Source organism: Lynx canadensis, chromosome D2, assembly GCF_007474595.2.
Source record: "Lynx canadensis isolate LIC74 chromosome D2, mLynCan4.pri.v2, whole genome shotgun sequence".
Lineage (NCBI taxonomy): Eukaryota > Metazoa > Chordata > Mammalia > Carnivora > Felidae > Lynx > Lynx canadensis.
The window spans coordinates 57,713,098-57,728,173 of record NC_044313.2 but is presented as its reverse complement, the minus strand read 5'-3'; the positions used below and the strand labels follow the sequence as shown (position 1 = coordinate 57,728,173).

At 37.6% G+C, this 15,076-nt stretch overlaps 1 protein-coding gene and 1 pseudogene across 1 annotated transcript in view; both read left to right on the top strand.

Moving 5' to 3' along the window:
• TET1 (tet methylcytosine dioxygenase 1) overlaps positions 1-15,076 on the top strand; it is a 126,615-nt gene that overhangs the window by 76,591 nt on the left and 34,948 nt on the right. The window contains exon 5 of the mRNA XM_030335059.1: positions 172-265. Within this exon, the coding sequence (XP_030190919.1) occupies positions 172-265 (94 nt within the window). The remainder of the gene's footprint in view (positions 1-171; positions 266-15,076) is intronic.
• LOC115527869 lies at positions 9,301-9,449 on the top strand (annotated as a pseudogene).

Below are 15,076 nucleotides of genomic sequence, written 5' to 3'. Positions count from 1 at the left end.
ATAACAATAAAAATATCTGCCACACAAAAATACATTTTTAACGAATGTAAATTATGAGGAGTGTTTGATTTCTGTACTTCTTTAAAGCTGTATCTTATGTGCATTAAGATGTCAAAAGTGTATATCACAATTAATTGCAATTATTTTCCCTTCACTGTGTTTTGTACTCAGGTATGGTCAAAAAGGAAACGCAATAAGGATAGAAATTGTAGTGTACACGGGAAAAGAAGGAAAAAGCTCTCATGGGTGTCCAATTGCTAAGTGGGTAAGTATTTTGTGCTTACACATTTTTCAAAACTAGATTTATTCCACATATAAAACCAATCAATTTATTTTCCATGAATATGTGGACTAGAAAAGTATCCACCCTTATTATTCCCTGGGAAATAATCAGGAAGCTTTTTATCTTAGCCTGGACTTTTTATGTTAAATGAACAAAAGTTCCCAGTTATTACTTAGTGATCTTCAGCTCCCCACGGTCACCACTTTTGTCAGTGTCTTATGTACTTTTAGAGATCTTTTAATGAATTTATAGTTAGGTAATATAAGTAAATGGTACTAAATTATACATACTGCTTTATATCTGTTATCTGTTTCTGTATTGAAATTATTTCCAAGCCATTATCCATAGGACCACCTTAATGAGGATCATATAACTTTGAAAGCAAAACTAAATTTTTTTACAACATACTCCCAAAATTGTACCCATGACTACTTTGGTTTTCTAAACATGCAAAACTATAGGAAGAACTGAATTCAACTTCTTTGGGAAGTTCTCAACTGTAAAACAAGTTCCTAGCCAAATATATATATTCAGTAGGACATTCACATCCACAAGGATATTAACCAGTTTATTTGGAATTTTTGACCATAGAATCATTAAAAAATTTTTTTATGTTTATTTATTTTTGAGACAGAGAGACAGAGCATGTCTGGGGGAGGGACAGAGAGAGAGAGAGAAAGAGAGAGAGAGAGGGAGACATAGAATCCAAAGCAGGTTCCACGCTCTGAGCTGTCAGCACAGAGCCCGACACAGGGCTCCAACCCACGAACTATGAGATCATGACCTGAACTGAAGTCAGACGCCCAACCAAGTGAGCCACCCAGGCGCCCCAATCGTAGAATCATTTTAGATCCCTGTGCCATCATTTGTTAATAATGATGACGATGTTGTTAAAAAAAAAAATTGATGTTGGTAATAATGGTGATAAAATAATAACAATAACAACTACCTTTTATTACACATCAGGTACTATGTTAAAAACTTGAATCCTCACAAAAGGACTCTGTTATGATTTTGAATAAGGTCAAAGTCAGTAACTTCATACCCCTTTTGGAGAAATTAAAGACATTAAATACAAAATAAAAGTAGAATTAAACCCAGGTATTCCTAAAGCAAGACAATTGCCACACCCATAGCTGCTCTAATAGTAGACTATTTGTCTTGGTTACTTTTAAACCTTTGGAAGCAATTAAAAGCACAAGAGCTGCACACTCTAGAATACTTTGTTTCTTTTTTTTTTTTTAGTGTTTATTTTTGAGAGAGAGAGTGGGGGAAGGGCAGAGAGGCAGGATGACAGAGGATCTGAATAGGCTCTGTGCTTAGAGCATAGAACCCGCTGAAGGGCTCAAACTCATGAACTGTGAGATAATGACCTGAGCTTCCTTTAGACACTTACTCAATTGAGCTACCCAGGGGCCTCCAAAATACTGTTTCTTCAATCTATGTGGAGCTCCTAGTCCTGTCAAAATACAGATAAACTCAAAGATCTAGAATTTACCTTGTTTAGTTATCTTACAGTAAAGTGCCCAAATGCTTAGGTGTACATACATATCAAGGTTATTCTTGTGTCTAACGCTATCCAGATGATGATATAATCATTTTAGCACGCCAGAAGGGCCCTCCCAGACAATAACACCACATAAAGGTAACTACTATTTTGACCTTTATCTCTTTAAAGGTCTTTTTGATGAACTCCATATACCTAGACTCATATAGTGTGTGCTCTTTTGTGTCTTTCTCCTTTCACTCAACATTTATAGAACATGAATTTATTTAATGACTGGAGCTCCAACAGCCACTTTTGAAGCACAGATTGACTTTCTAGTGTGAAGAAAGATATGAGCATGAGTTCCTGATGATACCAGGAGCGCTGCCAAACTAACTTCAGTCTTTCTTAAATCTGAATTTTGTTTAATGTTTATTTTTGAGAGAGGGAGAGAGAGAGAGAGGGAGAGAACATGAACAGGGGGGAAGGACAGAGAGAGGGAGACAGAGGATCCAAAGGAGGCTTTGCTCTATGAGCGCTGAGCCGGATGCAGGTCTTGAATTCATGAATTATGAGACCATGACCTGAGCTGAAATCAAGAGTCGGCCCCTTAACCAACTGAGCCACCCAGGTGCCCCTTAAATCTGAATTTCTTTAACATGAGAGATAATTTTTTTTAACATATTAAAAACGTGTTGTTTGGGGGTTTTCTGTTATGTGAAATAGAATCAAGTTCCAAGATAACTTGCCTTCAATTTGTTACAATGTGGGTGAGTTTTAGAAGAGAAAAGAAACAGTTTCAGAAGGAGAAAAATAAGTGAAGAAACTGTGCTTCTTGAATACTTTCTATTGCCAGCCCCTGGGCTAGATATTAGGGATGCAAACATGAATTAAGATCTACCGGTCATTTTGTAGATGGGAACAAACTGGCCAGGGTTCTTCCAGCCATCACACAGTTTCAGACTAGGCTTGCTAACTACATGTTTGCTGGGCCACCGCACCTCTCAAGAACTAAATAGAATCTCCTTAAAATGCTCCCCAACTAGTTTTGAACGACTGTTTCCTCATTCATGGATCAACCTCTTGTCCTAGCCAAGCACTGATTTTCAGACTGTGTCAATTCAGCTGTGAAAGTACATCCTTTCTTCAGTCCCCATGTAACACCCATATGAGTCAATCTCTATGTGTAACAGTTTTGGTGAAGATATATCTAAACAGTAGCCAAAGTGATGTTTATTTTTATGTTTTAATCACTCTTGAAAAATACAGGCGATGCAAAACATTTTAAAGTAGGAAACAATATACAGATTGCCAATTTTTCTATTGGATTATTAGTCTTCTATTGATTTTATGGGAGCCCCTTTGAAAAATTGACATTTGTCATAAAGGTTGCAGATGTATTTCCACTGCTTGTCATTATTTTTAACGTTCAGAATTTTTAAATCAAATTTTAAATTTTGAACAAAATTTTGGAGATGAAAAAAATTTTAAGGTAAATACCTTTCATCTGTTCTTTGACTTTAGTGTATTGTGTCTTAATTAGAAAAATCTTTACCACTTCTAGCTTATAAGCTGATAAATCTTTCTGTCGTATTTTAATGATTTGATTTTTCTGCATTATTTTATCCATTTTTTGCATGTAGGATGTTAATAACAGCTTATATTTTTTCAGATGACTGTGCAGACATCCAACACCACTTATTTAATTGTCCATATTTTCTCCACTGATTTGTATTTGTTTATACTACTAGATTTTCTGTTGTTATCTCATTGCTATGGGTCTCCCAAATAAGCATCAAATTACTCTTACAATATATTTATGCTATATATTTGTATATACTATATATTTGTATATTATATACTATTTGTATATAGTACAAATAAAAATTTGTATATTATATACTATATATTTGTATATATACACAAATATATATACTTCACAATATATTTTAATATCTGGTAGAGGTAATTCCTTCTAATTTTCAGAAATCTCTTGACTATTCCTGTCTTGTTTATTTTTCCCCTAAGTTAATAATCAGTTTGTCTAGTTGCAAAACTAAAGTCCTATTGGTGTTATTGTAACCATACTGCACAGAGAATTTGGAGAATATACTTAGTCTTTCTGTCCTACACAGGATACCTTTCCACTGGCTAGGGTATTCTTTTGGCCTTCAGAGGTGCTTTAATTTTTTTTCAAAGATTTAATTTTAAGTAAACTCTACACCCAACACGTAGAGAGTCCCCAAAGCCCCGAGATCAAGAATCACATACTCCACTGACAGAGCCAGCAAGGTGCCCCTCCTTCAGAGGTGTCTTAAAGTTTACTTCCCAGAGTTTATATATTTCTTCTTTTTTCTTTTTCTTTTGTTTCTTATTTTTCAGTTTATTTTGCTTGTGATCTCAGATGTGCAATCATGTAGTCTGTAGTGACAAATTTATATTCTTTTCAAATTTTATACCATTTCTTTCACTTCATACAATTATTCAAACAGACTAACTCCAGTTTTATATTGCTTTAAATATGGCCTCCTTATCTTGTTTCTCTCTTTAGTGGGAACTTTCCAGGGCTTTCTCATGAACGGGTCATCAGGGAAGGCCTCTCTGGGGAGGGAACATTTAAGCTGAGAACTGAGAGACAAAAAGGAGCCAAGTATGCAAAGAATACTCCCAAGAATGCAGGGAAGAACATTCCTAAGCAGAGAAAACAGCAAAAAAAAAAAAAAAAAAAAAAAAAAAAAAGGTGATAGAAAAGAGTATATTCGTTAATAACCTCAGAGGAGTCTAGTCACTGAAGAAGTAGAGAATGGAACCGTGTGAGGGTAAAAAGGTTAGGCAGAAGCCAGGGCATGAATGGTTTTGTAGACCATAGTGGGCAATTTGGGTTTTAGTCCATGAACAATATGAAGTCTTTGAGGTATTTTAATTAGGGATATGTTATCTACCTGGTTTATGTTTTATAAAGAGCATTCTAAGGAATTAATTGGCAAATCTGTATTATCTGCTGCTGCTTACCAAGTACTCCAAAATTTAGTAGCTTTGAACAAGGAACTTTTATTATCTCATAGAGCTCTTGTGGATCAAGAATCTGAGGGTAGGGGTGCCGGCTGGCTCAGTCAGCAGAGCATTTGACTCAGTCTCAGGGTCATGAGTTCAAGCCCCATGTTCAGCATGGAGCCTACTTAAAAAAATTTTTTTTAAAAAGAATTTGAGAGTAGCTTAGCAGAGTGCTTCTGGAAGAGGGTCTCTCATGAGGTTGAAGTCATCTGCAAATTTGGAGAGTACGGAGTGGAGCTGGAAGGTTTACTTCCCAGGTCATTTGCAGGAGATTCATTGATGGTTGTTTGCTAGAGGTCTCGCTTTCTTATCATAGGACTTAGGTGTTTTCCCATGCCCTGCCATGGCCATAGTAAGTCAATCAAAAGATAACAAGGAAACAGCTAGAATGTCTTTTGGGGGGGGTGGCGAGGGGAAGCACAAGCAAGGGAGGGACAGAGAGGGGAGGTGCAAGAGAGAGAGAATCCCAAGCAGGCTCTGAGCTGACAGTGCAGAGCTCGATTGTGGGTCTCAGTCTCTTGTACAGTGAGATCTTGACCTGAGCTGAAATCAAGAGTTGGATACTTAACTGACTGAGTCACACAGACGTCCCAACAGTGTCTTTTAGGGTGTTAGCCTTGGAAGTTGCTACACAAGTGAACCCTATTCAGTGTAGGAAGGTTCTGTGCAAGTGTGTAAATCATTGGAGGTGGTGGCAATCATTGGAGATGTCTTGGAGATGACTACAGCAATATTCTATATCTCTTCTTCACTAAAAATATCATGTTAAAGACACTATATTGGCATTGTAAAATATATCTATCTCAGCCTTATCCAATATAGTTAATATTTAATATAATCTAACATAGTCCTGTATTTTTGTAAGGAGGAAAAGAAGTCCTTTGTGAACTTTATTAACAAAATAATGCTGTTAAGTATTAACATTGTTCATTATGGAATATATCAACAGAAAAGTTCATAAAATATAAAGTACAGTTTACCTATAATTGTAAAGAAAACATTGATAAAGCAACTACCCAGGTCAGAATATTCTTTGATTCCTGGAAGCCCAAGAACTTCCCATCCTGACTTTTGTGGTAATAATTTTCTTGCTTTTCCTGCCCTCCCCCTACTCACATATTACTCACATGTTGTTTGGCTTCATTATTTTGAATCTTGCCCTTACACAGTACCTTGCACATTTGCTGAAACAAATAGCAGAGACTGGTTCCCAATACTTGGTATTGACAATTGACATGGGTTCATTAAATCTATACCTGTTACATATTTCTGAATCCTTTATTTTCTTGCCTATTTAGTAGCAAAGGGTAAAAATATCCTTAGGACATGGCAGCTGGCTCTCCCTAGAGTGAGTCATCCAAAAGAAAGCAAGGTAGTTGGGTTAAGTGGTGGGATTCTAGATGATCCTTCCTTCCTACCTTCCAAACCTTCTCTTAAGCAATAATAATTACACTGACAGAATTTAATGTATACCTCTTTTTTTTTTTTTTTTTTAATGAAGACAAAAATGAAACCTACCATTCAAAGATTTTGGTAGCATCATTCTGTTGGTATTATTGATTTAAGTCTTCAGGGGTTCTTCAGGACAAAAAAGAGTAGTTAGCATTTTCCATGAAGCAGCTATAGTAAAATTACTTTCTTATTTTCCCTTTTGCAGTACTTATCTCAGAATAAAAGAACATTTCAATACATTGTGATACATATCTGGCACTTTTCACAAGTACAAAAGCAATCCAGAGATAAGGAATGAAGTAAAGCACGGTTGCTAAGCAACTTAATGAAAATTTGGTGTCTACTAATGAGAAGTCAAAAGTGTAATCTTGATAACAAAACCAAGAATTGATTTTGTATATCTGTGAAAAAAAGCTAGGTCTTGTAAAAGCTTGTATGTCCTAGAGAAATCAAAATATTAATCAAACTTTATTTTTTGCAAACTTTCCAAATTATCTTATTTAATATATTCATATGTTCATTGCTAGTGCCCAAAGGACTGCCCAGCACATAGTCAACACTGAAAAATTTTTGTTGAGTGAATGAACATAGAGCTTAAGTAAGTCTTATAGAATATTGAATATTTTGAATTTGAATTGGTATCTTGGAATAGTATTGCCGTGGTGTTCATTATTAGCTCTTTTCTGAGGCATGCAGAACTTGGAGTATGAGAATTAATAGTCTGATAAAATTGTCCATCTCAAATTTGAACTTTGATACGGGTCAAATAAAAAATTGAGAGAATTAGGTCTCCATAGTCTACATCCTTTTTTTAGGACTTTAGAGCAGATTATTTTGAATGGCACTAGCGTTACTGAGTCTTACAGGGATGCTTTATGCAGGAATGAAGTAAAGGGATGGGGTAGAGGAAGACCAATCATTTTAAATGAAGGAATTCAGTAAACAGTTAACTAGTGGTTTGCATTGTTCCATTTTTACTCTTCGTCCTGTACAGTGTACATTTATCGTGTATTTGATATTCAACTTTAACCTAAATCAAACATTGTGATTTTTTATGTAAATCTTTTCACTCTATTTTTCCATGTACGTTTGTTCATAGTCGTTGAACTCTATCCTGTTTTTATTGTGCTGCACTTGGCCTCCTTTTCTTGAAGGAGAGACTTATTGGTCCTCTTTTTAATGGTCACACAGAAAAATCCTAGCAGCAAATTCTAACCGGGCAGGACAGGTTTTTGAGCCTTTCTGACATTGTTGTGCCCTTGCTCTTAACACTTTTCTTTGCCAGGTAGTCATTAACCCTCCCCCATAATTGTTAGTCTTTCGCAGATGTTTCTGACTCTGTTCTCTGCTGTCATGTCACTGTGAGTCTTGTCAAGGACTAGTTATCTTGTTACTCTGTAGATTTTGGTGGAAAGGATGGAGTCTCTTGAATCAGTAGGCTCTGTTAACTCCCTATACTACTAACTCCATGAGCGCTTGCGCGTGTGCACGCACACGCCCTTAAGCCTCTGAGGTGGTGGGAGGAGTAGGGACAAGAATTCAAACAGTACGCTGCCCAGATGGCTCCAGTGCCTGATCAGTTCACGGCAGGAATCAGTTTATGGATTCTCCTCTATAGGATTGTTTTGTGGTCAGTAGAGCAGGTGTGGCAGTAAATATATACAAGTGAATATTTTATTGCCTGCTCTGGTCTGAGGTGAGCAGAGTTTTAGGGTAAGAAGAAAGCCAAGTATCCACAAGTTTTCAAACCATGTTGTCTGGATTTATATATGTATATAACCTTTGAATACTTTCCTTTCCCTGTTTGGTTCCTTTGTTCCAAGGTTCTGTCCTCGATGTCTTTGGGCTGTATCATGTTGCTGCATATTTCTGTCCCCAAATCAGGCACTTCTCTGAAATATTACTATGGTGTGTAATAAAGGGAGTATAATGTCCTGGGCTACTTGTTTGGTTTCTGTGATACCTTGATAATGTGAGAAGAATATTTATGCTTCCTTATTCAAAATTAGGCAGAAGCTGGGGCGCCTGGGTGGCGCAGTCGGTTGGGCGTCCGACTTCAGCCAGGTCACGATCTCGCGGTCCGTGAGTTCGAGCCCCGCGTCGGGCTCTGGGCTGATGGCTCAGAGCCTGGAGCCTGTTTCCGATTCTGTGTCTCCCTCTCTCTCTGCCCCTCCCCCGTTCATGCTCTGTCTCTCTCTGTCCCAAAAATAAATAAAAAAAAAAAAAAAAAAAAAATTAGGCAGAAGCCAAGAAGTTGATGCTAACTCTCAGCTAATGTTGAACAGACATTTTTCACTGTCCTTGCCTTTTTTTGTTATAAAACATATTTTTCTTGAATTAAGACCACCATTAGAACTACTTTTATAGAGTTCGTTTATTAAGAAACTTATTATTCAGGTATAATATACACAAACGAAATTACACAAGTCTTCATATATAGCACAGTTAAGCTTTACAAAGTGAACACTCCCATGTAACCACCAGCTAGATCAAGAAGAACACACCCAATTATTACCAACACCCTAGAAGTCTCTCGCATGTACCCAGTCATTATCCCCAAAGGTTGAAGCTTATTTTATTATCATACATAGGTACTTTTAAATTGTCTTTACCAAAGGGTTGTGTTGTTTTTGTTTGATTGTTTGTATTTATTGGTTTTTTTGGTTGGTCACCATTATTTTGTGCTGAAAATATTGCTCAATTTTTTCTCCCCTGTGACTATTAATAAACTCAAAAATGATCTCGCCTTGGTAATAGACTCCATACATGATGCAGATATTACTCCTAGCTGTGATTCTAAACTAGTCCTTCTGTGGGCCCCAGGTCTTCAGTGGAGCTGGTGCAGAACCCTAATCACCTGACATCTTTACAACTGAGATTGTATTAGAAGGACTGTTCTATTTGTTGTTGTTTTTTTTTCCTTAAGAAAAGTAATATAGTCCTATATTTATGCAACTATTAAATTAAAATTCAAAACTAAATCAAAGTCAAGTATCCAAACCCTATATAAAATTAAAATTAAGTTTTAAGTCTCTTGGCCTTTTGGCTAAGATCAAGTATAGTATCTGTACCTATATTAAATGGGGTTTGGAGCAAGGAGATGGAATAGGAGCTTGCACCATCCACTCCACACATTGACCTGGTATTGAAGTACTTACAGGAACCATACTTTAAAAAAAAATTTTTTTTTTAATATTTACTTATTTTGGGGAGAGCCAAGTGGAAGGGGGGGCAGAGAGAGAGAGAAACACAGGATCCAAAGCGGGCTCTGTGCTGACAGGGTGACAGCAGTGAGCCCGATGTGGGGCTCGAACCCACAAAACGCGAGATCATTACCTGAGCCGAAGTTGGACACTCAACTGAATGAGCTACTCAGGTGCCCCCTCCCCTTTTATTTTAATTCCAGGTATAGTTAACATACAACGTTATATTAATTTGAGGTATACAATGCAGTGGTTCAAACATTCTGTACACTAGTCACTGCTCATCAAGTTAAGTATACTCTTAATCCCCTTCACCTGTTTCACTCATTCCCTGCCTACCTCCCCTCTGGTTAACATTAGTTCTCTATAGATAAGCGTCTAGTTTGGGGGTTGTCTCCATTTTTTTTCTTTGTTTTGTTTCTTAAATTCCATGTATGAGTGAAATCATAAAGGTATTTGTCTTTCTCTGACTGACATATTTCACTTAGCATTATACTCTCTATCTAGCTCCATCCCTGTTATTGCAAATGGCAAGATTTAGTAATTTTTTTTTAATTTTTTAATGTTTGTCTATTTTTGAGAGAGAGAGAGACAGAGTGTGAGTGGGGGAGGGGCAGAGAGAGAGGGAGACACAGAATCCGAAGCAGGCTCCAGGCTCTGAGCTGCCAGCACAGAGTCCGACGTGGGGCTCAAACTCACAGAATGCTAGATCATGACCTGAGATGAAGTTGGATGCTTAACTGAATGATGCACCCAGGTGCCCCAGTTTTTGTGTTTTTTTTTTAAGTTTTATTTATTTAAGTAATCTCTACACCCAATGTGGGGCCCAAACCCATGACCCCAAAGTTAAGAGTCACATACTCTTCCAACTGAGCCAGCCAAGCATCCCTTATTCTTTTTTTTAATGGTTGAATAATATTCCTCATCTTCTACACATCTGCTTTATCCATTCAATGGACATGTGGGGTGCTTTCATACTTTGGCTATTGTAAATAATGCTGCAATTAGGATAGGGCTGCACATATCTTTTTGAATTAGTGTTTTCGCATTCTTGGGATAAATACTCAATAGTAGTATTACTGGATCACATGGTAATTCTATTTTTAATTTTTTGAGGCCCCTCCATCCTGTTTTCCACAGTGGCTGCACTGTGTTCCCACCAACAGTGCATGAGGGTTTATTTTTCTCCACCTCCTTGCCAATACATATTATTTCTTGTGTTTTTGATTTTAGCCATTCTGACAGGGGTGAGGTGATATCCGGTTCTGGTTTTGATTTGTATTTCCCTCATGAGTGATGTTGAGCATCTTTTCATGTGTTTATTGGCCTCTCTATGTCTTTGGAGAAATGTCTGTTCGTTTCTTCTGGTTTGGGGATGTTGAGTTGTATCATTTCTTTGTATATCTTGGATACTAACCCTATATTGGATATGTCATTTGCAAATATCTTCTCCCATTCAGTAGGTTGTCTTTTACTTTCGTTGATTGTTTCCTTTGCGTAAAAATTGATTACTTTCTAATTTAAAAATCGATCTTAAATTTACTTTCTGAGATAATGATGTTTAACAACCCTGGGCATACCCAAACTAAGTTTGGATGTTGAAACATTCAATTAAAAATGTTCGACACCTACTGAAGCATGTTGGGCAGAGAAGTGACAGGGTTAATATTATTATGGCAAAAACTTTCTAAATTTCAAGAAAGGTTGATTAAATAAGCATGGGATTGGGGTTCCTGAGTGGCTCAGTCCGTTGAGTGACGCTTGATTTTGACTCAGGTCATGATCTTGAGGTTTGTGGGATCGAGCCTCTGGTTTAGCTCTGCCCTGACAGCATAGAGCCTGTTTGGAATTCTCTCCCTTTTGTTGCCCATGTCTCTCTCAAAATAAATAAACATGTTTTAAAAAATAAGCATGGGATTGTTTTGGAGCAGAATCTTCTCAAGGGCATTTACTCTTAGTTGCATGCTGAAATGGAATTCTTCATGTATAGTTTGGATCCAATATTAGAAATTATAAAGAAAGCATCTGAGGGGCGCCTGGGTGGCTTGGTCGGTAAAGCGTCCGACTTCAGCTCAGGTCATGATCTCACAGTCCGTGAGTTCGAGCCCCACGTTGGGCTCTGTGCTGACCGCTCAGAGCCTGGAGCCTGTTTCGGATTCTGTGTCTCCCTCTCTCTCTGCTCCTCCCCTGTTCATGTTCTCTCTCTGTCTCAAAAATAAATAAACGTTAAAAAAAAAAATTAAAAAAAAAAAAAAAGAAAGCATCTGAGAACTTGCTTAATATTTAAAGATGCTAAGATAAATAAATAAATAAACTCTTACAAATTCTTGCTTAAAATACTCCAGGGGCACCTGGGTGGCTCAGTGAGTTAAGCGTCTGACTTCGGGTCAGGTCATGATCTCATGGCTGGTGAGTTCAAGCCCCATGTAGGGCTCTGTGATGACAACTCAGAGCCTGGAGCCTGCTTTGGATTCTGTGTCTTCCTCTCTCTCTGCCCCTCCCCCGCTCGTGCTGTCTCTTGGACATGCACGCACAGAAATGTTAAAAAAAATTTTTAAATACTTGAGTTAACAATAAATCTTTTAGTTATTGTTAATTTCTTAAAAATTGAATTATATTAAAAAAATTGAATTATATATACATATCTAATAGTGTAATCTATTTCATCATTGTTAACCTAGTAACCAAAAATTGATACTATGAGTGAATTTACATTGTAATTAATTATGTTGGTTTCTTTTAAATGTTTATTAACCATTTGGGGTGCTTGGGTGTTTCAGTCAGTTTAGTGTCCAACTGTTCCTTTCAGGTCAGGTCATGATCCCAGTTTCTTTGAATTGAGCCCCAAGTCATGCCCCTCACTGAGCGCAGAGCCTGCTTGAGATTTTCTCTCCCTCTGCCCCTCTTACCTGCTCTCTTTCCCCCAAATTAAAAAAAAAAAAAGTTTTATTAACCATTTGTATTTCTTCCATGAATTCACTCTTCATAACCATGTTTTATTTACATTATCTTTTTTTGTGGTGTGTGAATAAAACTTCTATTATATAGTCTGCTATTGTTTATTTATTATTTTTTTTTAATTTTTTTTTCAACGTTTATTTATTTTTGGGACAGAGGGAGACAGAGCATGAACGGGGGAGGGGCAGAGAGAGAGGGAGACACAGAATCGGAAACAGGCTCCAGGCTCCGAGCCATCAGCCCAGAGCCCGACGCGAGGCTCGAACTCACGGACCGCGAGATCGTGACCTGGCTAAAGTCGGACGCTTAACCGACTGCGCCACCCAGGCGCCCCTGCTATTGTTTAAATACTAGATTTTCTTTTATTTTTTTGTTAACGTTTATCTATTTATTTATTTCGAGAGAGGGAGAGAGCGCACAAACAAGGGGGCAGAGAAAGGAGGAGAGAGAATCCCAAGCCCGCTCAGTGCTGTCAGCACAGAGTCCAATGCCGGGCTTGAACCCAAGAACTGTGAGATCATGACCTGAGCCAAAACCAAGAGTCAGACGCTTAACCAACTGAGCCCCCCAGGCCCCCCAGTAGATTTTCTTTTAGTCATAGTGCTTGACTGTTATCTTTGTACAGAAGCTTGAAATTCTTACCTGGTCAAATCACTGTCATTTACTCTATACCTTCAGAGTTTTTTTTCATCTGGCTGAGGAAGCCTGAGTCTTTACTGGACTATTAGAAACATAGTGTCTCCCTGTACTTTCATAATTTTATGTATGGATCCCATAGTTAATTTGAATTTTTTTCAGTGATTTAAAATTCCATTTTCTATATGTTCATTTTGGTTGAAATTGTTCCTTGACCCATTTAGAGCAGACCATTGCTTGGCTGATAAAACGTGCTTTGCTATAGCTTTAAAGAAAAAATTGAAATTTAGAAGGACAATTTCCTCTCATTTTTTTTAAACCTTTTTATAAATACCTAATGTTCTCTGGTTTTTGGAAGTGGTGGGGATTAGACAGCTGCTTCAATAATATTTTGTTGCCTATATAAATACAATATGACTAGAACCCAAATCTGCCTGCCCTAGGGGAAACCTCTCTAGGTCTTTGAGTTTCTTCTTTCTGTGCCCCTAAGCATGTGAAAATACTGTTTACCTATACCTGCCTCCTTAGAAATTATAACAGTAATTTTGTTTCTCAGGACAGTCTTGTCTCCCCAACAGTTTTCATACACTTAGTAATGAGTTGTCCTGAACCCCGCCCCCCCCCCCCCATACACACCACCAGAGAGTTCTTTAGAATATCCTAGGCTGTCACTCTTGATCCCAATCTTAAGAACTATCCATGGGGAATTTCTATAGGTTGTCCCATCTGGACCATGTTCTTGGAAAATCGTTAAGAATGTACTTTGCAGAGCTATTCGTAAAGAGGCTATAGAGGCAAAATCATGTATAACCTGGGATGAGAGAATTCTATCACAGATTTGCTGGGAAATATTTTCCTAATGATCATCAGATTGCTCTATCTTCTTTCTTCACCCTTTCTCTGAGCATGCTCTCCCAATGGTCAACCAATACCTAAACTGCCAAAGGAAATTCTGGGTCTTCATAGATTTTCTTCAGCAGCTCAAACTTTTGGTTACCCTACATCTTCGGAGAAGCTGGTGTGTGGCAAGAGTTTCCATCACACAGCTTTCCCCATCACTCCTCAGCAATTCATTCAGCCCGTCAAGTGTTCCTTATTGGGTGAGTTCATTCATGGCCGTGCCTTAAGCAGTCACCAGTGTGCTGTTACTATTGAAATGCTACCACTTGCCTGCTTAAGAAGAGCATATAGAAGGAGTAGGGAGGGGACCAAGAGTAATATTTGGAGATGAGGGTCCAGGAAGGGCTTTGGGAAGGTATTGACTCTTGAGCTGCATCTTATATACAGAGTGAACATCATCTTTATGTCAGAGATCCCAGAAATAGAGCCAACTATGAATAATAATTTAATAAAGGAGGTTTTATAAGACACAGAAGCCATCTGGTATCTGGACAACTAGCAGAATTCTTCCTTAAATAACATCCTTGCCTCATGGGACTTATTTTCCAAAATTCTTAGAATGGTCTTTGTACTCTTTTCTGTGGTGGCAAACTTCTGTAGTTCTTTAAAAGGAGTCTCCTCCATAAAGCCTTCCCACTCTCCAAACAGAGTTAGCCCTGCTTTGCACACTTAACTCATACAGACCCCTTACAAATGTCTACCTCCCCTACACTATCCCGATAGAAAAGTACATGACTAATACTTTCCCCATTAATCAAAATGATACTGTATATTCAATTTTGCATTTGTCTGATTTCCTTTGCAGTGGTACTTAATCGGCTTCCCAGGTGATTACAATTTGCAGCATAATAATTAGACAAAATGACATCTTGCTAACCTGACAGTATTTTGGACTTGCGACTAATTGCTTTATCTAAGTTCACATACTTATTAATTTACATTAATTTATTTCAGATGTTACTAGGCCTTAGTATGCATTGAATATTCATTGTCCCACAGACTGAGTTAACCTCAGAATGGGAGATCTTTTATTTTACAAAATATATGTCCATTCTTCATTCCTCCGATTATGCAGACTTATTCTTTGCTCTTACATCGTTTCTG